The sequence below is a fragment of the Micromys minutus genome (assembly GCF_963924665.1).
Source record: "Micromys minutus genome assembly, chromosome: 12".
NCBI lineage: Eukaryota > Metazoa > Chordata > Mammalia > Rodentia > Muridae > Micromys > Micromys minutus.
The window spans coordinates 45,911,701-45,937,307 of record NC_137981.1 but is presented as its reverse complement, the minus strand read 5'-3'; the positions used below and the strand labels follow the sequence as shown (position 1 = coordinate 45,937,307).

The following is a 25,607-nucleotide window of genomic DNA, read 5'->3' as shown; positions in this document are numbered from 1 at the left end:
TTTTGAGATACCTTTTAACTCTGATCTTCATATTGCTTTAGAAGTATCCTATTGATTACAACTGAATTGTCAGGAACAGGTACATAGCAGTATTTCAGGGGCAGAAAAGGTGCTTTGTATTACTTATTAAAACTTCCTTATTCCTTTTGCTCCCACTTCCAGAACTTTATTATTAATCTTTTGGGATTTTCTTCCATTTGTAAATATTAAAATTCCTAAATACTAAGTTTTAAAAATTTAAATATAATTTAATATATAAAACAATTAAAATAAGATTGTTAAAATTACTTTAAAACATGGTTGGATTTAAGTTTTCAGAAAAAAATTGAAGTTTCAGAAAAAAAATTGAAGTCCTGAAATTTACTTATGAATTAATCATAAGCAGAATTCTTACATTTTCTTAGAAACATTTTAATAGACTGGAAGCGACTTCCTCAGTGGGCACTGACTTTCTAGTCTTGGAATGGTGATTAGGGTACAGTTAGGTGGCAATTTGTACATGCAAATAAGACAATCATCTTTGACTCGTTGTCTTGGCAAGTAAGCACCATAAGAATTCTTTTCTCCACCTCTCTGATGTTCTGGTCAATGAGAAGTCTTAACTACGGCATTAGCACGTGTTGGACACATCTAAATTATGATTTATACTTTCATCTAAGAGTTTTACCTTTAAGAATTTGAGTACCTTTTCAGTGTAAGCTAAAACAGACCAGCGCTAGATGGTATGTAGACTGTTGCCTATAACTGCAGGTAAACCTGCATCAGAACACAACCACTGCCCTTTTAAGGTACACTGGCTAAGTGGAGTCCTGGAACAAGGACCAAGAACTTGCAAGATTTAAGTACTTGTGACTGTATTTCAGAATGCTGTCTGAAGATACAGCTAGACTAACAGTAAAGTACCCTAATCACTATTCCAAGACTAGAAAATCAGTACTTACTGAGGAAGATGCTTCCAGTCTATTAAAATGTTTCTAAGAAAATATAGGAATTTTGCTTATGATTAATTTATTGACATTTTCATAGTATTTTTTCTATATATTAACAGAAAAGGTATAATATTATATTGACAAGTTAATATATTGAAGGATTTATTTCTCTTTTATTCTATACGAAGTTTTTTTATTAGTATATAAAGTCAGTATATTCCGTTGAATTTGAAACCTGATTTCTTACTTTTCTCATCAGTTTAGTGTATTTATGGCAGTGTTTGTAGTTTTGTTTGGGGTGGGGGTTGTTTCTTTGTTTTGATACAGGTTCTTATGTAGTTCAGCCTGGCTTCAAATTCTCAACCCTTCTGCCTCAGCCGTCCCAGTGCTGGGGTGACAGATGTGAGCCAGTGTATCTGGCAGTCCCATTGTTTAAATGAGAATTTTACATACCTAACAACACGCTGTCTGCAGTGTTGGTACTGTGAGGATGGCCACTGTATTGCTTAAGACTTTAAATGAGAACGTATCATAAAGACAAAAGAAAATCTGATATTTAGTCTTTAATCCTTACTTATGTTCTTTGAAGACCTATTTTGAGATAATATGTAGGAACAAGGTTGCTCTATTAAAGAGCATGAGTATCCTTAAGGCTTGTAACTGTATTAGTAAATTACTTTATAGGATAGACATACTACCTTCAGTTCTACCACTAGACCCTTACCTACACCTTACCAAACAATGCAGCAAATAAAAATGTCCCACAACACATGTAGGAGGCATATTTGTATCATTTATGTCCTTTTGTTTGTGTTAATTGCTTTGTCCATGTACTTGTTTGTTCTTCCATTAATTAATAAAGATATATTTAAATAATGTCACCCTTTCTTTACTGTGATAGCATCTATTTTTGTTGCATATTTTAACTTGTTTCTACTGTTAAATATACCATTGTGGTGGTGTAATTTTCCAATTACTTAGAATCAGATACTCAGGTAATGAATGTCTAGTTATTAACCAGCCCTACCCCAGGCTCCAGACTAGGATGGACAGTCAGTATTGTAATTTGTTTGAACTGAGCACAACAGTTGTATCTAGTTTCTTGTGTTTATAAAGTAATCAAGTGGGACCATGTTTGGTGATTTTTTTTTTTTTTTAAGTTCTTCATTTTATATATTTACCTCTAGGTGACAAATGGTCTAAAGTGCTAAGGGTATAAAGAAAGCACATTGGCTTGTGGCCAAGCCAGATAGGGTCAAGGGTTAGGCTGCAAGTCAATGGATTCCTTCCTCCACGTTTCCTGGGTGAGGGGTTGAGTGCCAGTACCTGCGAAGAATGACTGCATCCTGCAATCACAGATATCTCTCTCTCCCTTTCCCTCTCCCTCTCCCCCCCCCTTGTGTGTGTGTGTGTGTGTGTGTGTGTGTGTGTGTGTGTGTGTGTCTTTGTTTCGCTCTTAAAACAAAAAAACAGCCCTCATATCCTTTTCATTAGAAAAGACTGGATGTGAAAGATGTTATCAGATTCATTGAATGAGTGGTTGATTCTGATCTAAAGAGATAATTTAAGTCACCTGAAGTAAAAATGCTGGACCTTTTTAAAAATTAGCACACATTAGTGTTCAATTTAGTTGACTTTCCTTTTAGATACTGATCACTTGTCTCAATAAAAAGTACAGACTTGGAGAACTAATGATCCAAATATCTTAAGACAAGGACATAAGTGCTCATACTTTGTATGAGATATAGAAGGCGTTGATGTCCTAAGTGTGGAGCTGAATGCTTTCATGCTTTAACTGTGACTTTTGTTTTGCTTTTTAACTTTTTTATCTTTAAGAGCTATGGCCATATGCAAAACAAATACTCCATCACTGCTACATTCCAGCTTGAATTGTACCTATTAGAAATCTTTGGTAACAAAACCGAAGCATGTGATAACCTATGTCACTTCCAGAAAGTATAGAAACCTTAACATTACATAGAAATATTAGTCTAATGAATGACTGCATTGTTCAAATTTTTATAAAAAGTATCTGGAAAGTCTAATTTTCTGTATATAATTATAATAGTGTCTAAAAATGACAAAATTTGTATTTTAAAGATTCTGACAATGGAGATATTAATTACGATTATGTTCATGAATTATCATTGGAAATGAAGCGTCAGAAAATACAAAGAGAATTAATGAAGTTGGAACAAGAAAACATGGATAAGAGAGAAGAAATTATCATTCAGAAGGAGGTATGCGTATTGAAGTGAAGTGATAACACGGACATGGTTGTGGGTCACAGAAACCAGGTCTATGCTGTATCTTAGTTCATTCTAGGACAGTGAGAAATCGATGAGCTTCCCACATATTAGCAGTGCCATAAAAGATTAGTTATTTAATCTTTATATGACTTTAAGTCAGAAATATTTTTGTTGAAGCAGATTGACACTCCACTGCCTGTACCCATCAACCTGATACAAAGTGAGTTCTACGTATGTGAGGCCCATGATATTCCTAGATTTCTCTGTCCACTTTTCCAAAGTATAGAAATAGAACTTATTTGGAAATAATTTCTGAGTTTTCTGATTAAATTCTGAAAGATTTTAATGTTACTTTCTTGGTATCTGTTAGGGCAATTTAGTTAACATAAGTTAAAAGCATGGGTTCTGGAGTTGACTCATGACAATTGGTAGGTTGGTTCTGGTTTTTAATTTTTACCTCAGTCCAATGCCTTTTCTCTTCCTCACTGTTTTAGGGTGCTTGCTTTTTTGTTGTTGCTGTTCCATGAGTTTCTGAATTGACTTACTAAATTACTTTGGTAGGTTTCCCCAGAAGTGGTTAGATCAAAATTGTCTCCATCACCTTCTCTGAGAAAGTCCAGTAAATCTCCAAAGCGAAAGTCCAGCCCCAAGGCATCTTCAGCTGGCAAGAAGGAGCGGAAAGCGGCTGTGGCGGCCTCTCCACTGTTGGACCAGCAGAGGTCAGTAGTAATAGCACCAGGGAATGGCTGTCTCTGCAGTGTTCCTAACAGAACTGTGAACTTGACTAGAGAAGGTGGTTCTGATACAATTGCTTTACCCCTTTTCTAACTAAAACACAGTGAAACAAATATCCATGTTGCATCCACACACTACACTTTCTAACTCTGGGATTTTGTGTAATATGCAAGACTATTTTTTTATACTTTAGTCAACATGTATCATTTTTACAATAAGTACTGTTTTTAATGTATTGAATTTGAACAATATATCCTGCAACTTTCTCTATTTGGGTTGCTTTTCTTCTTAACATTTTTAAATGATTAATATTTATACTACGTATTTGTCTTTCTGTTGCCCAACATTTTGGTTTTTAGTTTTTGAGCATTATAAATTATAATCATAGAGTGTTTTACTTATTTCTTTGTTTATATGTCAAAAGATTATCTTCCTGAGAACTGGGCTCTTGGTAGTTCATTTTTCTGTCTTCCCACAGCTCCTATAATAAGAGCTCTTGTGGCCTCTCATTGTTCCTGGGGTTCATGGTATTGTGAAGGGATGTGAAAGAGGCCAGCCCCTAGATCGGCGTGAGCTATCCTGACTTGTTCCTCTTCTTCTTGCCCAACTGTTAGTTATAAAACTTGTCCTCAGTTGATCCATTCATCCAACAAATTATGTCACCCAAATGGCCTTTATCTTCTTACCTTTCTGGTTATTGTCTTTGAAATATATTCTATTCATAGAAATTTTAAAATAACTACTTAGATATAAAGGGTTCATTTAAATCTATTTTTCATATACTTTTTTACTATTTATTATTAGTTTATCCTTTGGTTTATTGATGAGAATTTTATCACATTGCTTTAATTGCTATATATTTCTATACTCCATTATGTTGCTGGCCTTAAAATGTACCTATAAAATACAGAGCAGGAGGGCATTTAAAACAAAGCAGTATAAAAGTATAAGGCAAACACTAAATTTTATGTGTGTGTGTGTGTGTGTGTGTGTGTGTGTGTGTGTGTGTATAATTGAGACAGTCCTATGTAGCTCAGGCTCATCTCTAAAGCTTCCTTGAACTGAAATTGGATATTAAATCTACGTCCCTACTGCTGGGATCACATGGATGTGTACCAGCATATCCAAGCAACAGTGTTTACTTTTAATATTTATCATTGTTTTTATGTCTATAATAATAATAGTTATAATAAATAAATTATTGTTCATACCACAGCAAACCACAAATGTGGAGGTCACAGAGTAGCTTTTGATTTCCGATAGTCATGTGTCTCCTTTCATCACATGTGTCCCTAGGATCAAACTCAGGTTATCAGACTTGTGCAGCATTGTACTGAATGTCAGGTGCATGTACGCGCTGGTTTGGGTGTGTGTGTGTGTGTGTGTGTGTGTGTGTGTGTGTGTGTGTTGTTGGCAGTTTGTGGAGGGCTTGCTTGAGCATGTTAGGTAATCTTTGTACCACTGAGCTACATCTATACCCTGAAAGTAACCTACTTTAATTTCATTGCTGAGTCATAGTATAAATTGTTTAGAAAACATATTAAACTCAAGGATGAGAGTTCCTGTTAAAATTGAATAGGCTGTTTCAACCAATGTCAGTAAATCAAGTGAATGTCAGATAAACAGACTGTGTGATCTTTCTGGGTTAGCATAATGGAAAGATGTAATTACTAGTAAATTAAGTCATAGTTTTCTTTGATACTCATCCGAAGGTCTGGTATGATAATATCTGGAGTTGTGTATTATAGTGTGATTTAGAATCACAGAATGCATTCTCTGTTTTGACCTTTTGCTTTTTTAACCGAGGCAAAGTTTTCTGTATAGATATTTTATAAAAAGAAATATGAAATAATTTTAAAGTTGTCTAAAAATAATTACAGAATGATTTAAAATGACAAAAGTGGACAGTGGGCTGTATGCCATGAATAGGAAGTATATTGATGTCGTGTTGCTAAAAAAAATAACCAATAGACTTTAAAATGGAAAAAGATCTTGCTGATCTCAGTCCTGTTCATTTGGAAAACAATGCAGTGTAATAGAATTTTGTTTTCCAGCTCTGGTTACATTTTAAACTTGAGAGTTTCATACATGAATGCACTGTGTTTGTACTTGTTCTCCCTCTCCCTTCTCAACTTCTGTGTTCTTTCTCCCTCTCTTGAATTTATGACCTCTTCTATAGTTATTTTATGCACACATGTACATCGGTGTTGCTCTGGTTTTAGCAGGTTTTTAGGATGTTTCTGACTATAGTAATGAATATATACTGAGATGTTAGTGATTTAACGCAGCTGCAGTTTTCATCATCTAGAAGAACCAGAATGGATGTTTCTGGGCTGTGGTGATGGCTTAGGCATTAAAGCGTTGTCCTGTCAGCATGAAGACCTGAGTTTGATCGCACGTGAGCAGAGCCCACATAAACAGACAGGCATGGTGCTGTGCACGTGTAATCACTGACTATAGAGACAGAGACAGGAAGGATCCCTGGAGCTTGCTGTCCAAGCACTCTAGCCTAATTGGTGAAGGACTGGAAATGAGCAGCCTTCACAGGGATGGCAGGCACATGAGCCTGGTCTCTAGCCTCTACACACATGAGCAAACATGCACCTTCTGACAGTGTTGGTTTTCCTTAGACTTTGGAAGAAATGGAGAGCATGGACTGCTTAGGGGAAATAACTGGATGCTGCACCTATTAAGCTCCGTGGACAGAGGCCTAGGAGAGTCATTTCAGAGAATGAACTGTAGAGTGTGGGCTCAGCACTGGACCAGGAGGAAGATTAGTGAACATCATCTCTATTATGTGGAATAATGTGGAAATACATTTTTGTCAAGAATCCCTCCATATATTCATATTTAAAATCTTAGCACAAATGACAAGTATTATTTCTCCTTAAAAGTGGGCAAATGTTTAGAAATAGAAACATTTATTACTATTTTGTACATAAAGGGTTTTTGTAATCTCAAAGATAATGTATTGTTGCTTGTGGCTACTATGGTTGTTGGTAGAAGGCAAGGATTCAAAGATTTAGTCATCGGATTTTAGGAATCTTTTAACTTGTGTAAGCAGCTGTTTCTATCTATACTAATAACAGAAGGATACGGACCAAGAAAGCTCAATTTTCTACAGGCTAACCACGAGTCAAATGCTTTTAATCTTTTAAAAATCTTTCCAGCAATTCTGAGGACTGTGCTACCTATTTTAATTATATATCCAATGGATCTTAGGATTGCAGAATTCAAGGTCATATGAAATAAGCTCCAGAGAAACCACACCAAAAGTATAAAAATCAAAGGGCTCCTTAACATCCTAAGACAACACTGACTACTGAGAGTACATGGTGTTTTCAAGAGTGGCCACATAGTACAGGAACAAGTTTAGATACTAGATTTGGAGTTTTAGCACATTTGTAAGAATGTTTTATTAATAGGTTTGACTTAAATTTAAAAAATATCTGGGTACAGACAATTTGGGAAAAAAGATTTTTATGAACACTGAAATTGTTAAATATGAAGTTAGGAAAAATGGTTGTGATTTAAAAGAAAAGTACTCAACTTGACAAATTTGAGATTCTGGTAGAAGGGTATTTCTACCAAATAGAAATGACAGGAATTTGAGGTGGTAGATATTCGAGTGGTGAAATAAAAGAGACAACTGTTCGTGTTCAACAGCTCCTTGGTTGCTGGCAGATGTTGAAAAAGATAAAAAGCACTCAGGCTTTGTAAAAATAAATAAGTAAATTCTGAGAAATAAGGTCTTACAAGTATAGAGACAGAAAAGCCAGATCACCCAAATAGAAACAGTTGTGTTGACTTTTCTTTGTCTTTCTTATCTAAAGCACTAAATGCATTGAAAGAAAAGTGGCTGATGGGGCTTTTAGGGGTAGAGTGTTAGCATTAAAATGCTGTCCAGTTAAGCTTCGTGTCAGCCAGGCTTAAATATGTAAGGGATTAAGGTCACGTAAAACTACAGTGTCAACTATACTTCAAAACCACTTATAAGGTATTGCATACTTAACCATGAAAGGCAAAATTCCAGAATTTTAAGAGGCCATCTGTGTGATCTCAGAGTTGGAAATGATTTCTTAAATGAGATTCAAAGATTTTGAAAGATGTTTAGTACCAGTACTGAGGAAGCCAATTTTAAATGACACAATTAATTGTATCTCCTTTATTGTGAGCAGAACTGGTGACTGCCAAATTGATTTAAAAATTTAGAGCATCTGTTTCAGATAAGTTCACACAGTGATTTTTCTTTAATAACATGATTCCCTAAGTTGCTTTTTGTTGTAGGCAGATGTCTGCACTTTGTCTATGTTCATCTCAAACGAAACACTGTAAAAGGTGCTGCTGTGTATGTGCAGGGGTGTTGATTTGCAATAACAATAAAAGTAATTGTGACCAAGTTTGTATGGCTGGCAAATATAACTTTCTCATGCCCTTGCGGTTGTTTGCTGTACTTCCATTTGTCTGTTTCTGCACCACAAGCTGTGGCTAAATTACCAAGTGAAGTGTTCACCCTCTTTCATGTTTTCATCTAGGGATTTTTAAGTACTGAGTTGTACGTTTCTGTCTTTAATCCAGTTTGGATTCATTTCTGTATATGATACAAGATAAAAATTCAGCTTCATTTTTGTACATGGATATCTAGTTTTAAATGGTAAATATGTGAAGGAACAGATATAGACTATTGAAGTGTGTTAAGGTCTTTAAACAGTTACGTTGGTTTAGTAATTTTTCCTTTCGTAATTGGTTTCTTAGAGAGTGTTTTGAGATAGGGACTTGCTCTTTGGTCATGGCTGACCTAGAATTCTCTGAAGCCTGTCCTTGAATTCACTGCAGTCTTTCATCAGCCAAACAAGTGCTGGGATGACATATAGATGGATATCTATTCCGTATGAACTAAAAAAAGGCAACTTTAGCATTTGTTCTTATGGTGTTATGTCTTTCCCTGAAAATCTTCCAGTGCCCCTAACTCCTTAGAAACGACTCTTTAGGATGATATAACCAATAATGATTGTTTTTTTAAAGTAAACTAAGTAAATTCTTTGTTCCTTGTATTTTTTTCCTGGATATTGATTATTGGTATATAGCATAGTAAAAGGACACATAACCAAAAAAAAAAAAAATTGTTGAAGCCTTTTAAAAAGTACTTTAAAAGCATCCATGTGGGGCTCCAGAAATATTGAAACCTCTAACTATAGCTTTTTGTGCCTTCAGAAATTCAAAAAGCAACCAAAGTAAAAAGAAAGGGCCACGCACTCCCAGTCCTCCTCCTCCTATACTTGAAGATATCATTCTGGGGAAAAAATACAAAGAAAAGTATAAAGTGAAGGACAGAATAGAAGAAAAACCAAGAGATGGAAAGGACAGAGGACGGGATTTTGAAAGACAAAGAGAAAAACGAGACAAGCCAAGGTAAGTAGAAATCTTTGGTTAGTATTTATGTGAAATCAAGATTCCTGACTGCAGAGGCTGTGCAACATAGGTGGACAGGTTTTTAATTTTTTACTGTTTTCATCTGTGTGTATTACATTTAGCAGTTCCCACAAAGAGTTACGAGTTATGCAGGAACTTCGAACTCTTTGTGTGTTTAGATGAAAGTTGAAGAGGATGACCGAATTAGATGTGTGGCGTTGCATGGATGGGCAGCAGTGTGAGGCAGATCTTCAGAATGACATGCTACACCTTTGAAGCTGCATTCCTCACACTAACCTCCCCCACACTATTCTCACTATATTTCTGGGAATTTATTGACTTCAGATTCATTATAAGTAGAATCATGCAGTCGTTGACTGGAGTATTTCATTTAGTATAATGTCTGGAGAGCTCATCCATATTGTAGCATATGGCAGAATTGTCTTCTTCATAAGACTAAGTACTATTTCATATGCACAAATCATGCTTTACTTATTCATTCCTCCATGAACAGTGTCTGGTTTGCATTCTTTCACCTTTGGGTTGTTTTTAAATAGTACTATTAGAACCATGGGCCTATAAATCCTGTAGGTAAAGTTTCCCGTTGTCTTCTTTTGAGGGTTATACTGACTTGGTATGTGCATTTGAAAGGCCATGTCAAGATTTAGTTTGCCATCAATCACATTTGTTTAAGTGACTTTTTTTCCTCTTTGATGGATTCTGAGCTCTCTGGGGAAGATCATCCGAGCATGTGCTTGGGAATTACTTCTGAGCATCCAATCATTAGACTGCATGGCTTTGTATGTACTCCCATGTACAAGTGCATGCACATAAGATAACAAAGTCATTAGGAAGGTCACTATAAATAGGACAGTGGTTTGGTTTTTTTGTTTTCTGTTTTTTCTTAATATATCTGTACTACATTTTGAATCCTGAAAGAGTGAAACCTATGACTTCAGTTCTTTTGAAAGATATTTGGCTATTTGAGCTCTCCAAGGTTTCCATATAAATTTTAGGATAAATTTTTTTTCTTGTAAGAATAAAAAAGCTATTGGAATTTTGAATGGCATTGGTTGTAGATTGCTTTCATTAGTGTGGGCAGCGTAACAATCTCTAACCCATAAACACGGGTGTCTCTTGCTTGTTTCTGCTTCCGTTCGTTTCTCTCTGTAGTCGTTTGCTACCTGGCTTAGATTTACTTCTAAGTATATTATTTTGGATGCACTATAATATGTTTTTCTAATTTCCTCTTCAGATTTGTTCGTTGTAGTATGCAGAGATATAGCTGGTGTTCTGTGTTATTTCTCCTACAACTTTACTGAACTCATTGAATCTAAGAGGATTTTGTTTTTGTAGAATCAAGGTTTCCTACATCCAAGATACTATCATCTACAAATATTTTTACTTTTTTCTTTTTCATTTGATGACATTTATTTTTTTTTGATTTAATTGCTATGACTAAGATCTTACATACTGTGTTGAATAGAAAGGGCATCTTTGCTGGTGTCTTATAGGGAAAGCTTCTGTCTTCTCTGTTCAATGATATATTAACTATGAACTTTTCATAAACAGCTTATTGATTATCGTCATTTGAGACAGGGACAAATTAGGTAACTCTAGCCGGCTTGGAACTTGCTCTGTAGGCTAGGGTAGCCTTAAACTCTGCCTCCTGAATGCTGGGATTCAAGGCATGTGCTACCATGCCCAGATCTACTGAGGACTAGTAAATGGTTTTGAATTTTGTCAGATGTTTTTGTGTATTAGCATCCTTGTATGACTGTTCCCTTATCTTAGTTCTTCTAGTATATTGTACTAGTCATTTTTCAGAATGTTAACCACTCTTGCTTTCCAGGAATAAATGCATATAGTCATAGTATATGTACATTTGACATGCTGTTCAAATTATTTTGCTAGTACTTCGTTGAAGATTTTTATGTCTATTCATTATCTTCTTTATACGATTTGTAAAATACAAATTTGATGAGAGCCAGATTCATTCTTGATCAGTTTTCAGATTCTTTAAATGCAATGCTTCCCTTGAAAAAGTATGATTCTTTACAGAGATCTGTCTCACAGAGAACTGGTAGAGATTTTAAGGAAATAGGAAGATGGCTTGGTGGGTAAGAACATTTGGTCGGCAAGCATGAGAACCCGAGGTCAGTTCTCAAGTGCCACAAAAAAAAAAAAAAAAAAAAAAAAAAAAAACCCACAAGCCATGGCCACATGTCTGTAACCTCACCATGTAGGGTGGAGACAGATGGGTCCTGAGAGCTCAAGGCAATAAGGCAGGGTTGATGGGGAAGTTACTCCGACACCTCGTTCTGGCCTCCTCATGCATCACCTCTCCAAAGGAAGATTTTAATATAGATTTGAGTACAGGATCTAAAGGAAAGTCACAGGAAAGGATACGACACTCACTGTCCCTAGCAGATGTGAGCTTCTTAAGGACAGTGGCCATTCTTTTTGAGTTTTAGTGTAATAAAGATACTGAAATTACAGTAACAGGACAGACATTTTACTTGGCTTTGCTTCTATATAAGAAGCTTCTATATAAACTAGTTACTTGTTATCCAACATCTTTTTCAGCTGCAAAATATGTTTAATACACTTTACTTGGGTTCAAGTCAGGATTAAATGAAGGACTACTTCTTAAAGCTAAAGTAAAATATTCAAAAAATACAAGCATTCCATTTTTCTACCAGAATGCCAGAAACTTGGGATTATGTACAAGCCCTCTCATATCAAGGCTGGATGAAGCAACAAGAGGGAAAAGGTCCCAAATTCAGGTTAAAGTCACAGATACCCACCCCACTCCCACTGTTGGGCATCCCACAAGTGCACAGGGATATACAACCATCAGTATAGACTGGAGACCTAGCTCAGTCTCATCAGCTTCAGTCTTCAGTTTCTGTGGCCATGTTTCCATGGTATCCTTGACTCCTCTGGCTCCTACAATCCTTCCTGTCCCAGTTTTGCAGAGGTTCCCCTGGCTCTGCTTAGTGTTTGGGCATGGTGGGTCTCTGCATCTGTTCCCATCAGCTGCTGAATGACATCCTCTGATGACAGTTGGGTTAAGCACCAATCTATGAGTATAGCAGAATATAATTTAAAATACCTTGTAATGACTAACCAAGCAAGTGAAAGACTTTTTTTGACAAAAACTTTAAATCTTTAATTTATATTTAAAAAACTTGAATCAGCTTATTGCTCAGTAGGATGTCTGAAGTGATAGCACTTCTGCTGGCCTCTCAGACTTGACTGTGACAGAGTGATATTGTAGGTGCAGCTGAGCCAGTCACTGTTTTCATGGATGAGCCACAGTAACAGAGGCTACTACTCATCTCCTTTATCATGGTCTTGCCACAGAAGGAGTACGCGTACTTGGCATGCTGGCTAATTTCAATTTTATGCACTTTTTCAGAGGGAGGCACCATAGCAGGTCCCATATTTCCCAATGATTCCAACCTTCTCTGTTTATTTAGCTCTGTCACTAGAACCTAAGCCCAACCCTAGAGAGGACCATTTGAATCAATTTTAACTGTGACCCAGAAAGAAACTCAGAACAATAGTTCAATGGTAATTGTTTTTCAGTTTTTGATTACATTATTTCCCCCTTCCCTTTTCTCTCTAGAAATCTTTGTGTGTGTGTGTGTGTGTCCCTAACTACATAGTACAACCTTTTTAGTCTGTATAATGTTACTTGTACATATATTTTCAGGGCTGACTATTTGGTATTGAATGACCAGTTGGTATCCTTAGGGAAGACTCTCCTGCTTTGAGTATTTGTTATTTGCCTATAGTTCTTTGTCTAGGGTTCAGGCCTCATGAGTTCACCCCTGTCCATGCTAGCATGTCTCTTGGTGTCTTCCTTGTTCAGATCATGTTGGTGACAAGCTATAGATGTAGCTTCTGACATTTCTAGGAGATACAAACCCACAGCCTTATACAACCTTTCCACTCCCTCTTCTGCAGTGAACCCTGCCTGAGCCCTGGGGCAGGAGTTGTGTTGCGAATGTATCAGTTGGGCCTGAGCTCCACAGTTCTGCACTTTGGTTGGTTGTGGTCTTCTGTAAGGATCTCTTGTACTGTGGGTATAAGGGCACATGTTAATAATGCAGTTAGGGATTATGCTGCTTCAGTAGAGTTATAGGTTGTAGGTTCATCTCTGAGATGTTCTAGAGCTTGTTTGCACTTAAATCAGTTACATCTTTAAAAGACAATGCCCTTTAATTTTACAGCACTGTGAGTTAAAATGTATCCTGAGTTATTACCTATACTTCCAGTTTTAACTTTATATCCCATCTTGTGTTTACATTTCTTGTTGGCTGGAAGTGAAAACTCTTGAACAAGTTTCGTGTTGTTTTTACTCATAGGTCTTCCTCCCCGGGACAGCACCATTCTCCTCTGTCTTCTAGACATCACTCGTCATCCTCACAGTCAGGGTCATCTATTCAGAGACACTCTCCTTCTCCTCGCCGGAAAAGAACTCCTTCCCCATCCTACCAGAGGACTTTAACTCCATCTTTACGACGTTCTGCCTCTCCTTATCCAACCCATTGTCTGTCTTCTCCTCAGAGAAAGCAAAGTCCTCCAAGACATCGCTCTCCAATGCGAGAGAAAGGGAGGCATGATCATGAACGGACTTCACAGTCACATGACCGGCGACACGAAAGGAGAGAAGGTAAACTTTGTATTTGTATCTGTTATCTGTTCAAAGAGCTCTCATACTTTATTTAAAAATTGCACATCCACATTTATCATTATGTAAGGACTAGAGAAGGATCACATAGTGTCGAGTTTTCTGCAGCATGCAGATTGCAGCAAATGCTTAAAGAAAGAGAAATGAAAAGTGTTAAATGTGCACTAGTGGGCACTTAAAGGTGTGTGAGTTGGTGCCACCTTCTACAATATTTAATGAGTGCTTTTGGCCCTCTGAGTGTTAAAGTATCTTTTTTTTTTTTTAATTCCTCAATGTGTTTTAAAAGACAAAGAGAAAAATGAGCTGGGGACTTGGCTCAGTGGTAGAGCACTTGCCTAACATCTGTAAGTCTATAATATTCAGTCCCCAGCACCACAAAGCAGACCGACAGACAACCCAAGGAAGGTGAAAGGAAGAGAAATAAAAGACAAATGAGCCAAGTTTAAAAGTACCAGGGGTGTTTGATAAAGGAGGGGAGCCAGGGGACCCATGTCAGCCAGGTCAGTGCAGTTACCCCATGGGATTTTCAGGTAGAACCCAAGAAGTAAGCAATGGTTGGGAGTATAACCCAGTGGTAGATCTCCTCCAGTGCATGAGTCCTGAGCTTGATTCCCTGAAGCCAGTAGAGCAGTTTTTCAGATCTCTGAAAATTAAGCTCTGGCTGGGTCTTCTCTCCCAGTTCAGGCTGAGATGCTATGTAGAGTAATAGCTCTCATCTCTGTGTGCTTTGTGCTTGTGAACATACTTGTGCAGTTGGCTGTACATGTGTGCATGTGGAGGTCAGAGTATGCATCTATCCTGTGTCTTCCTCTTGTTACTTTCTACCTTATTTTTGAGACCCCCTCTCATTGAACTTCAGCTCACTCACTGAGTAGGCTAGACAGCCCTGGGGTTAGTTTTGTCTTTACCTCCCCAGAATCAAGATTACAGGTGGGTGGCACCATACCTGTTTAAAACTTGGTTTAATTTTGTCATTTACCCTTATTTTCTTTTTCTGTTTAAAACATGAATCTCTTTGTAATAAAACCTTAAGAACTCTGTGTGAAGTGTATCATCTAGTTCCCTGAAACTGTAAACAGAATTAGAGCTGTTTTCAAAACTATGTTACAGAAACTCGAGGCAAAAGGGATAGAGAAAAGGACACCAGAGAAGAGCGAGAGTCTGAACATGACCACAGGGATGACAGAGAACCACGAGACAGCCGGGACCGGAGAGACACTAGAGACCGCAGGGAACTTAGAGACTCCAGAGACATGCGTGACTCCAGAGAGATGAGGGATTATAGCAGAGATACCAAGGAGAGCCGTGATCCCAGAGATTCTCGGTCAGCTCGGGATGTCCATGACTACAGAGACCGTGAAGCTCGGGATGGTCATGCCCGGGATGCTCGGGATGTCCGTGATGTCCGGGATGCCCGGGATGCTCGGGATGTCAGGGACGTTCGGGACGTCAGGGATGTCAGGGATGCTCGGGATGTCCGTGATGTCCGTGATGTCAGGGATGTCAGGGATGTTCGGGATGTTCGAGATGTCCGTGATGTCCGGGATGCTCGGGATGCCCGGGATGTCCGTGATGTCCGGGACGTCAGGGATGCTCGGGATGGTCATCGAAAGGAGGATGTATACCAGGAAGAAGCCCGCAGTTATGGCAGAAACCACCTGAGAGAAGAGAGTTCTCGAGTTGAACTAAGGAGTGACTCTAGAAATGAGTCTCGAAGTGAAATTAGAAATGACCGCATGGGCAGAAGTAGGGGGAGAGGTCCAGAACTGCCTGAAAAGGGTAAGGTTTTTGGCATGTTAATGAACTGTATCTTGTATATTCATATAGAAAGCATCAAATATCTAAAGCTTCTTTTCTATGCATTATTGCTTATATTGTTAGTATTTTATAAGAATAATTTGCAGTCAGTTAAATTCCATATTGGAACTACTAATGAGCAAAAAAACCTAAGGGGAGTTGGGTAAGTCATGCCCACTATACTTAGTAATGTAGAATACCATGAAAATTGTCTTCAGACAGTTTGGGTTCTCTGATCAATGAAGTTTTTGGTTGCTTATTTGTTCATTTGTTTTTCTCACATTTTAGAGTACCAATAAGTAAATACTGTTTTAAGGAAAGATTGTGACTCTTTTGTGAATTAACTCTTTTGTGAACATCCTTTGTGTAGGAAGTCGAGGCACAAGAGGTTCCCAGATGGATAGCCACAGCAGTGGCAGCAACTACCATGACAGCTGGGAAACTCGAAGTAGCTATCCAGAAAGAGACAGATACCCTGAGAGAGACACTCGAGATCAAGCAAGGGATTCTTCCTTTGAGAGAAGGCATGGAGAAAGAGACCGTCGGGATAACAGAGAACGAGGTTTGTCCAATAGAGATGTATCCTTTAGTGCTCAACAGCTGGGGAAATAGTTCTTTAGATTGATATCAAGTTACATTTAGCATGAAATATAGTTTAGGATCCATACTTGTAGCTATTCATTTAATCTTTGTGTGGTGTGGGGTTCTGTCATTAGTTACCAGCACCTAATAAAAACATATGGAGAACTGGGGTTGCTCTTGCATGTGGTAGGTAGCTCCTTAAAGAATGTAGATTATTGTATACGTTTACTAGGTAAAACCCTGCAGCTGAAGGAGCTGGCTACTCATTAATTGGCTATTGCAGTAATTTTACAGTGTCAAAGATCCGCTAAAGAAGTGAAAAAGAATGGAAGGCAGGGAAAGAGGGAAATTGAGAAAGCGGGGCAAGTGTGGTGATAGGACGGAGGAATATCCAGAGAATCAGGATGCTCATGTTCTATGCTGAGAGTCCGTACTTGCTATAGGTCATTTCTTTTGTATATCTCAAGTAATTTCCTGATAATCTATTAGATGATCTTATAAATCAGTGTTGAAGCTGGATTACTAGAAAGTACAGAAGGATTAGATGCAGAATAGAGTCTCTTTGATACCATATACTGAGAATTTTTATTAAACATCGTGAAAAGATATTTATGCAAAGGTGTAAAGGTACAAGAAGCAGCAGCTAGCTTTGCAAGATGATAAACAAATTCTATTGAAAGTAAAGAGTAGCTACAAATTCCCAGAGATGGGTCGTACTTTATCATGTCCCAGAGGACAAAAGAAACTGGTTTAGCTATAGTTTGGTGGAGAGAGGCTGAGGGTGGACATAGGCTCAGATGTGTCTTGTCTCACTTTAATACAGACAGACAGCTGAGATGGAGTGATTGCCAGGACTGTCACAATTCTGTTAGCCAAGGGAAAAATTCTGTGGAATATCATGAGAGCTCCCTTAAGTAAAGAGGTATTGTCTGCATTAACCCAGAGGGTGTGTCGGCTTGCTGGAAGGAACAGTGAGAGACTAGAATGGTATGGTGGCATAAGCAGCCATGTAGGCCTGAAAGACTCATCTGCTCCCCAGTAGCAAGCAGGGCGGTTATGAGGCTGGAGTGTGGTCTCCTGTAATTGGTAGCCAGGCAGCTGGAGCAGAAGACTGAAGAGGGACTATAGCACAGGCTAAGCAACCTCTAGGCCAGACTGGAATGGTCACAGTTAATTGCTTTTCACTACCTACAAGTAGCTGCTTTTAATCATGCTGGTCTGAGTTTCTATGAGAAACATTAAACATTGGCAGGGAAATGAAAGCAAAGATACCGACCGCTTAGACTGTTGATGATGTCACGCTCTGACAGAACTGAGGAAGTTCTGCATTAATGTAGCAACTGTAGAGACAGGCTGGAAAACAAAAGAAGTGTTAGAATGAAATCAATGTACCTGTGTACATGGGATTGGGAAGATCATGAAAGCACAGCTTTAAAGTATACATTTCTGGGGGAGAGAGCAGAAGGAAGACAGTTTGGCCTGTTACTGTAGCATGTATAGATCCTTTGTGTTTTCCTTTAAGATAGGAAGTTTTGGTTGGGATTTAAAGGTTCCATTTGCCATTAAAATGACTGTAGTCCAGCTTCTGGTGCTACTGCACCAGAGGTTACTATGGTTTTTTGTTTTTTGTTTTTCAGGTTATTTTATAATGGTGATTTTGGTTATAACTATTAAACCAGAAGTTTCCCCTAAGCATAAATCTGCTGCAAAAAAGTTTATGGTGTAGTAGATATACAAAGTTGTAATGTATTTCAGCAAAAGTAGAAAAGAGTGACAAAAGCAGACTTGGTTCTAGTGTGTCTAACTGGCAGATTCCAGAATCATTTTCACACTATGGGTACCGCTACGTTTTTAAAGAAGGAGCAGTAAAGACTCAGTAGGATCTCACTGTGTTTGAGCTTTAAACTTGTATGAAATGTGGAAAGGGACTTGTAAACTGGAGGGATTTAGAGTTTTGTTTGTTCTCATCAGGGATAAGGCAAATTCAAGTTCAGTGTTGAACCTAGAAATATTCTAATACTATCTGCTTGACAGACATTCTTGTCACCAGCCTGTTGAGCATACTGTAGCATGGTGTACTAATCACCCACCCAGTAAACATTGTTACACAGTTGAGGGTGTTCTCCAGAGTGCATTGTCCTAGGTACCTTGGCTGTGTGGAGAGGAGAGCCTGTGTCATTCCCCAGCGCACAGTTTTGATCCCAGGCTAGCTTCCTGTTGAGCTGTATGCATCTAGTTTCTCTGTTTATGGGACTTGTGTGAGGATTAGGGTGGGGGGGAGTACTTAGGCATTGAGTCATTTATTTTAAATGCATCAATATGTAATTTTGTAGATTTAATAATTTTAAGGTTTTTGGACATCGGTGCCCTAAATTCTAGCTTATTAAGAATTAATATTGCAGCTGTAAGTTTTAAACACTGGTTTGTTCTTTATTTTCTCACATTGCAGCTGTGTATATATTTGGGGCTGAAATTAGAAATGTGGCTCAGAAGGGAAGTTTTTTTCCTTCAGCTCCTATGTTCTACGCCTCCTGCTGCCCTATCCTTTACCACCAGTGATCTCAGGTCCTGGGGGTGGGTGTGGGAACAGAGAAGATAAGAGGTGAAGGGTAGAGATGGCAGGATCGGGGCTGAAGTTGTGAGCTGCGGGCAGGGTAGCAAGCATGTCGGTAAAATCGAGAATAGATTGGAACAGGGTGGATGGATGTTGGTGGGAAGTAGAAAGCAAGGTAGCTAGAGGGCAGATGAGCATCATCTTTAGGAAAGTGGTTTTAAAGGTTCAGACGACTAAATTAGAAGTGCAGTACTTGATCTATACTTTGTTGCTACTGTGACCTGATACTCTATACTCAGATAAAATTTAAGACTTACCTATAAGTTATCTGACAAATCAGTCACTGACAAACTTGATTTTTATTGTAGATCAAAGACCAAGCTCACCTATTCGCCATCAGGGGAGGAGTGAGGAGCTGGAGCGGGATGAAAGAAGAGAGGAACGAAGAATAGACAGAGTGGATGAGAGACGAGACGAAAGGCTCAGAGACAGAGACAGGGATCGAGAGCGAGAAAGGGAACGGGAGCGGGAGCGAGAGCGGGAGCGGGAGCGAGAAAAGGAAAGAGAACTAGAAAGAGAGAGAGCTAGAGAGCGGGAAAGAGAGAGAGAGAAAGAGAGGGAGAGGGAGCGAGAGAGGGAACGAGAACGAGAGAGAGATCAGAGAGATCGTGACCATGATCGAGAGCGAGAAAGAGAGAGGGAGCGAGAGAGGGAAAAAGAACGGGAGCGAGAGCGAGAAGAGAGAGAGAGGGAGAGAGAAAGGGAACGGGAGCGGGAGAGAGAGAGAGAACGGGAGCGGGAGCGAGAGAGAGAGCGGGAGCGGGAGCGAGAGAGGGCCAGAGAAAGAGAAAAAGAACGAGAACGGCAAAGAGAATGGGAAGATAAAGACAAGGGACGCGATGACCGGAGGGAGAAGCGCGAGGATGTTCATGTTCGAGAGGACAGGATTCCCAGAGACAGCCACGAGGAGAGGAAGTCCAAGTAAGGACGGTGGGACCCTCAGTTCAGAAGAGTGCGCCGCTTTGCGGGTGTTTGGTGCTTGCTGTGCCCCGCTTCCCCGCACTAGTCACTTTGTGTGTGTATATCGTGCATATATTTATTTGGTGCTTAAAATGTTTGTGCTTGTCTAGAAAAATAATTCTGAGTTCTATTTATGGATTCCAGGGGTCTGTTTCTCTCCTCTCCGTTTTAATAACGAATGTGTCAGACTGTGGTGACACATGGCTTTAGTCCCAGCACTCATGGGGCAGAGGCAGGTAGATCTCTGAGTACAGGGCAGCCAAAGAATAATGAATGCAAACCTCAAATGTTGTAAGCAAATGGACATTTCTCTCGAATTCAGTCTCCTAAGACTAAAATTTTTAAGTTTTTATCTGTTATATGGTTTCATGATCTGATTAATATTTTTCATGTGTCTATTGTCAGTAGCATTTTTTTCTGATTTTTTTTTTCATATCTAACCTAGAAATTGAACCTAGAAATCTAGGAATGATGGTAACCAAACAATAGTTAAATGAGACTAATACTTCATATTTTCATTGCTTGTTTGTCTCAGTGCCCCGAACTTACCTACAACTTTTTAGGAAAACCTTGCTTTATGTAGTTTTGCTGAGTTACCATAGTGTTTGTTTTATTATTCTAATTTCAGGTTTTCTTAAGAGAAACTTAAATGGTTCCTATGGTTAGTTGAGTGACCCTGTCATATGGCCACTTACCTATGTAAGGAACTGCTCTTCCTCACCTTTGGACCCTTATATCTAGAGACAGTGTTAACTCTTAAAACTTCGGGATTTAATGGGGAAAATGTCAGAATTTAACGAACATGTAAGATTTATTATATTTATTTAACTCCTTAATATTTATCATATTAATTTAACTCCTTAGTCATATAAGAAGGGATTTTGCTTTTTCCTCTCAAAGACAAGAGAACTTTGATTTGGGGACTATAAGCAACTTACTTAGGTTACATGAAATTAATGTGGCTATAAGTCACACTCATAACTATTTAACTCTTTAAATCTAGATTTTTCTTATCCCTCTTCTCAGCATGAGGCATATAAAATTGACAAGTTGTATTACAGAATATATTGTATTGATTTTTCTGCTGTGTGTTACCACCTTGGAGTATTTAGAGCTGGCAAGTTTCCCACGAGTGTTTCATGTGTGTAAAGAGGGAAATGTCCCTATGGATTTTTAACTCAGAGGTGTGTGTTTTAGCAAAGGAAGTAAAAGAAGTTTTATTAAAAGTCCAGATGTTCTTTCTGAGCACAGCTCTGAGAGTTACTTTGCAGTGATTGTACGTTCTCCTTACGTGACGTAATGCTGGGAAAAGGCAGAGTACAAAAGTCTTTTTCCTTGTGGAACTTTATAACTTGTATTTGTCCAAATTTAGGAAACGCTATAGAAATGAAGGGAGTCCCAGCCCCCGGCAGTCCCCAAAGCGCCGGCGGGAGCACTCTCCAGACAGTGACACCTACCACAGTGGGGATGACAAAAGTAAGTAGTCACTTTGTGTCTGTGCATGCTCATGTAGCCACGAGGTCATCCTCTGACTGACGAGCCAGACTTTTGAAAATGTGCTTGTTCTATGCTGCTAAATGTTTATGTGCATACTGTGTTAGGAAAACGTTTTACACCAGGCCACTATCTTTTCCTAATATTGGTTGTTAGAAATGTGGTTTTATTTTTATTGCCATTTTGAAATGAAAACTGAGTTTGAAGTTTAAATGTGATGTTCTGTTCACTGACCTAATGAAGATGTGACTACTTTTCTTTTTTTGCATAGATGAAAAACATAGACTTTTGAGCCAGGTTGTACGGCCACAGGAATCTCGTTCTCTCAGCCCATCCCACCTCACAGAAGACAGGCAAGGTAGATGGAAAGAGGAGGACCGTAAATCAGAAAGAAAGGAGAGTTCAAGGCGCTACGACGAGCAAGAACTCAAAGAGAAGCTTTCGAGTGGGGACAGGCAAAGGGAGCAGGCAGAAAGCACGGATGGCTCGAGAGTGCGCGCGCAAGACCTCAGCCATCGCCAGGCCGAAGACCGAGACCGCGATGGGTCTGATCGAGCCCATGAGGAAAAGAAAAAAGCAAAAGCTCCAAAGAAACCTGTGAAGAAAAAGAAGGAGGAGGATGTTGGCATAGAGAGGGGCAACCTTGAGACACATGAGGATAGTCAGGTGTTTTCACCTAAAAAAGGACAGAAGAAGAAAAACATTGAAAAAAAGCGTAAACGATCCAAAGGTGACTCTGATGTTTCTGATGAAGAGGCAGCCCAGCAGAGCAAGAAGAAGAGAGGTCCGCGCACACCCCCTCTGACCATCAAGGAGGAGCTGATTGAGATTTCCACTGACAAGGATGGTGTCCTCGAGGATGCCCTCAAGAAAGAAGACACAGCGTTCAGTGACTGGTCCGATGAGGATGTGCCTGACCGCACAGAGATGGAGGCCGAGCGCGCGGCTGCCACTGCCACGCCTGGTAGCACCCCTTCCCCCCTGTCTTCTCTTCTCCCTCCTCCACCCCCCGTGGCTGCTGCCAGCACTACATCTACTGCTCTTGCCGCCTCAACTGTTTCTGCTGCCACCTCTGCCACCAGTTCAAGCTCTGCTGCCACCTCCAGTACCAATGCCAGTGAAGACTCACATAGGAAATGCCACAGGGCCCGAGGGGAGAAGGTAGAGGTGTCTCATGTGGCCCTGGAAGATACACCACATCGCAAGCTGGTGGATCAAAAGAGAAGCAGCAGCCTTGGAAGCAATCGAAGTCACCGCAGCCACACCTCTGGTCGACTACGATCCCCATCTAATGATTCTGCACATCGAAGTGGGGATGACCAGGGCAGTCGAAAGAGAGTGCTTCATAGTGGCTCCAGAGATAGAGAAAAAACAAAAAGCCTAGAAATCACAGGAGAGAGAAAATCTAGGATTGATCAGTTAAAGCGAGGAGAGCCCAGTCGAAGTACTTCTTCAGGTAATAAAATTGAGCCTGTTGTTTTCTTATGAAGAAACATATACAGTGTAGTGTTCACATCAGGTCTTAGTGTGTGCTACTGATCCGGCTTATGTTTTAACTATCTTTCTCTCCTCCTGCAGCCAGTGCTACCATAGAAAATGTGATAGGGAAGGAATTGAAGATTAGAAAAATCAGCTGTGTCAGTGCCTAGGCTGTGTGTGTGTTGCAGATGCTTTGTTCCAAAGGGAAAATAGACAAGGACAGTTGAGAAACTGTTTTAATTAGCACTGTAATTGACAGGTAGATTTTTCCTTAAAATGAGTTTAGATGTATGGGGTTACAATGTAGAAATATAAAGTATATAAGCAGAACATGTAGAAATAGAAAAGTTATAAATTGTGAGGGACTGTAAAATAAGCATTCTGCTCCGTTTCTTGTGTTAACTTTACACGTGTGTGCTTGGTTTAGATCGCCAGGATTCCAGAAGCCACAGCTCAAGAAGAAGCTCTCCTGAGTCAGATCGACAGGTTCACTCCAGGTCTGGGTCGTTTGACAGTAGAGACCGACTGCAAGAACGAGACCGGTATGAGCATGACAGAGAGCGGGAGAGGGACCGGAGAGATCCCAGACAGAGGGAGTGGGACCGGGACGCCGATAAAGACTGGCCTCGGACCAGAGACCGAGATAGACTTCGGGAACGAGAAAGGGACCGAGACAAAAGGAGAGACTTGGACAGAGAAAGAGAGAGACTGATCGCTGACCCCATGGAAAGGGACAGAGAACGAGATAGAACTTTTGACACGTCTCAGTTGGAGTCTGTGAAACGGAGTGAAGTCAAATTGGAGAGTGAACACGAGAGAGACCTGGAAGGCAGCTCCCGAGACTCTGTGGCCTTGGACAAGGAAAGGATGGACAGAGACCTGGGGTCTGTGCAAGGTTTTGAAGATGTGAGTAAAGCTGAGAGAACCGAGAGTCTAGAAGGTAAGGGCGCCGCTCTTCTGTTGTATTGCCCCACTCCTTTTCCAGTGTTCTGCAGGACAGCGTTTTCTGTTAAAGTCATCCATGAATAGATAGACCAGTTGACTCCATTCTGTTACAGTGGAAGTGGATGAGTAAGGAAAGCCCGTGAAAGTAAAGGTATGTTCGTCTCAGTAGTCTTGTCCAGGCGACATTGCTCAGAGCTTAATGAGGTAAAGAAGAAATGGTTAAAGTAGAAGGTAGGGAGCAGAGCATCAGAACACTCACTTCCACTGCTGCCTAAAAGCTGAAATAAAGGATCACTTAGCTGCATTTCTTACAGCCTGTAATAGCATCACGTCTTATTCTTACATGTTAAAAAGCTGTCAGCGCAGCATGATGGCTCACACCTATAGAGCTGTCTCCAGGAAGGAAGGCTGAGGCCGGAGAATCAGGTTCAAGTCAGCCTGGTCTACAAAGCAAGACCTGTCTCAACATGTGACAGAAATAGAAAGGAAGCATTAAATAGCCACTAGTGGTTCCTGTTTGCTAGGGCAGTAGAAAAAGAACATGTTGTAACCACACTCCCTAAAACTGTTGGGTAGCACATGGGCTGTAGAAGTCTGATGGCACGCTTTGCTCTTGAGTTAGAATACAGGGCAAGCTAGCCATGTGATCCAGTCAGAGGCAGTCTTAAGTCCATAAAACCTTAGTCCCACTATCTCCTGCCACCTTTCACTGCCACTTTGCCAGACAAACTCTCACTGTAGGGATGGCGGGGTAGTGACTAGTCAAAAGAAAGTTATCACAACCAGTTTAGTTTGTTACTGTTCAGTTTAATTTAGTTATGCAGAAAATCTAAACTTCCTTTAAAACCACGACTTATGATTTCATGTTACTTATATTCAAAATTGAGGTAAGAGGTAATAAGAAAGCTAAGGTACAAGTGTCTTTAAGTCATGTATGTTTATAACAAACAGGTGTTACTGAGCTGCCTGATCAGCATACAGACAGATATAAACAGTCACTTGTTAAATCAGTGGATTTTACTCTAGGTCAGATGCTGTCATATGGCAGTTCAAAAATAGTAAATGGCATTGTCTACATATTGATGCCCAGGCCACATACAGACTGACTCCTGCATGTCTGGTCTCTCGTCCCTCTTCAGCCTCCTTTTTCTTTATCGTTTCTGTCTTACTCTAACAAAAAACATAATGTATTACTTGCCTTTTGGAACTTTCCCTGCTAAATGTAGCTCCTCTTTAAGCCTCCACTATGCTGTATCTGTAAGCATCCCTGCACTGTATCAGAATGACTTTCCCATGGTTTCCTCCTGTTGATGAATTGTCACTTTCATCCTTTGTCATCAGGACTATGTCAGGACATAGTGTGTTGTTCATGCCCAGCCCGTGTGTGTATTCTCCACCTAATGTTTTATTTGTTATTTGTTCGTTTGTTTGTTTAATATGAGTACACTGTAGCTGTCTTCAGACACACCAGAAGGCAGCATCAGATCCCATTACAGATGGTTGTGAGTCACCATGTAGTTACTGGGATTTGAACTCAGGACCTCTAGAAAAGCAGTCAGTGCTCTTAACCACTGAGCCATCTCTCCAGTCCCTCCACCTAATATTATTTGGTGAACTCTAAGAACCTCAGGTTAACAGAAGATGGCTTCTGAGAATTCTTTTTGGAAATTCTGCCTTCCTTGGACTCTACAATTTTACTGTCCAGATTTATG

General features: G+C 39.6%; 1 protein-coding gene across 5 annotated transcripts in view; it reads left to right on the top strand.

The window, feature by feature from the left end:
- ZC3H13 (zinc finger CCCH-type containing 13) overlaps window positions 1-25,607 on the top strand; it is a 58,886-nt gene that overhangs the window by 23,213 nt on the left and 10,066 nt on the right. For all 5 annotated transcript variants that reach the window (XM_080926046.1, XM_080926043.1, XM_080926044.1 and 2 more), the window contains 10 exons: window positions 3,030-3,169; window positions 3,740-3,897; window positions 9,128-9,325; window positions 13,699-14,006; window positions 15,135-15,803; window positions 16,192-16,383; window positions 19,326-19,938; window positions 21,350-21,453; window positions 21,743-22,927; window positions 23,378-23,890. In XM_080926046.1, the coding sequence (XP_080782172.1) occupies window positions 3,083-3,169; window positions 3,740-3,897; window positions 9,128-9,325; window positions 13,699-14,006; window positions 15,135-15,803; window positions 16,192-16,383; window positions 19,326-19,938; window positions 21,350-21,453; window positions 21,743-22,927; window positions 23,378-23,890 (4,027 nt within the window). In that variant the 5' untranslated portion in view covers window positions 3,030-3,082. The remainder of the gene's footprint in view (window positions 1-3,029; window positions 3,170-3,739; window positions 3,898-9,127; window positions 9,326-13,698; window positions 14,007-15,134; window positions 15,804-16,191; window positions 16,384-19,325; window positions 19,939-21,349; window positions 21,454-21,742; window positions 22,928-23,377; window positions 23,891-25,607) is intronic.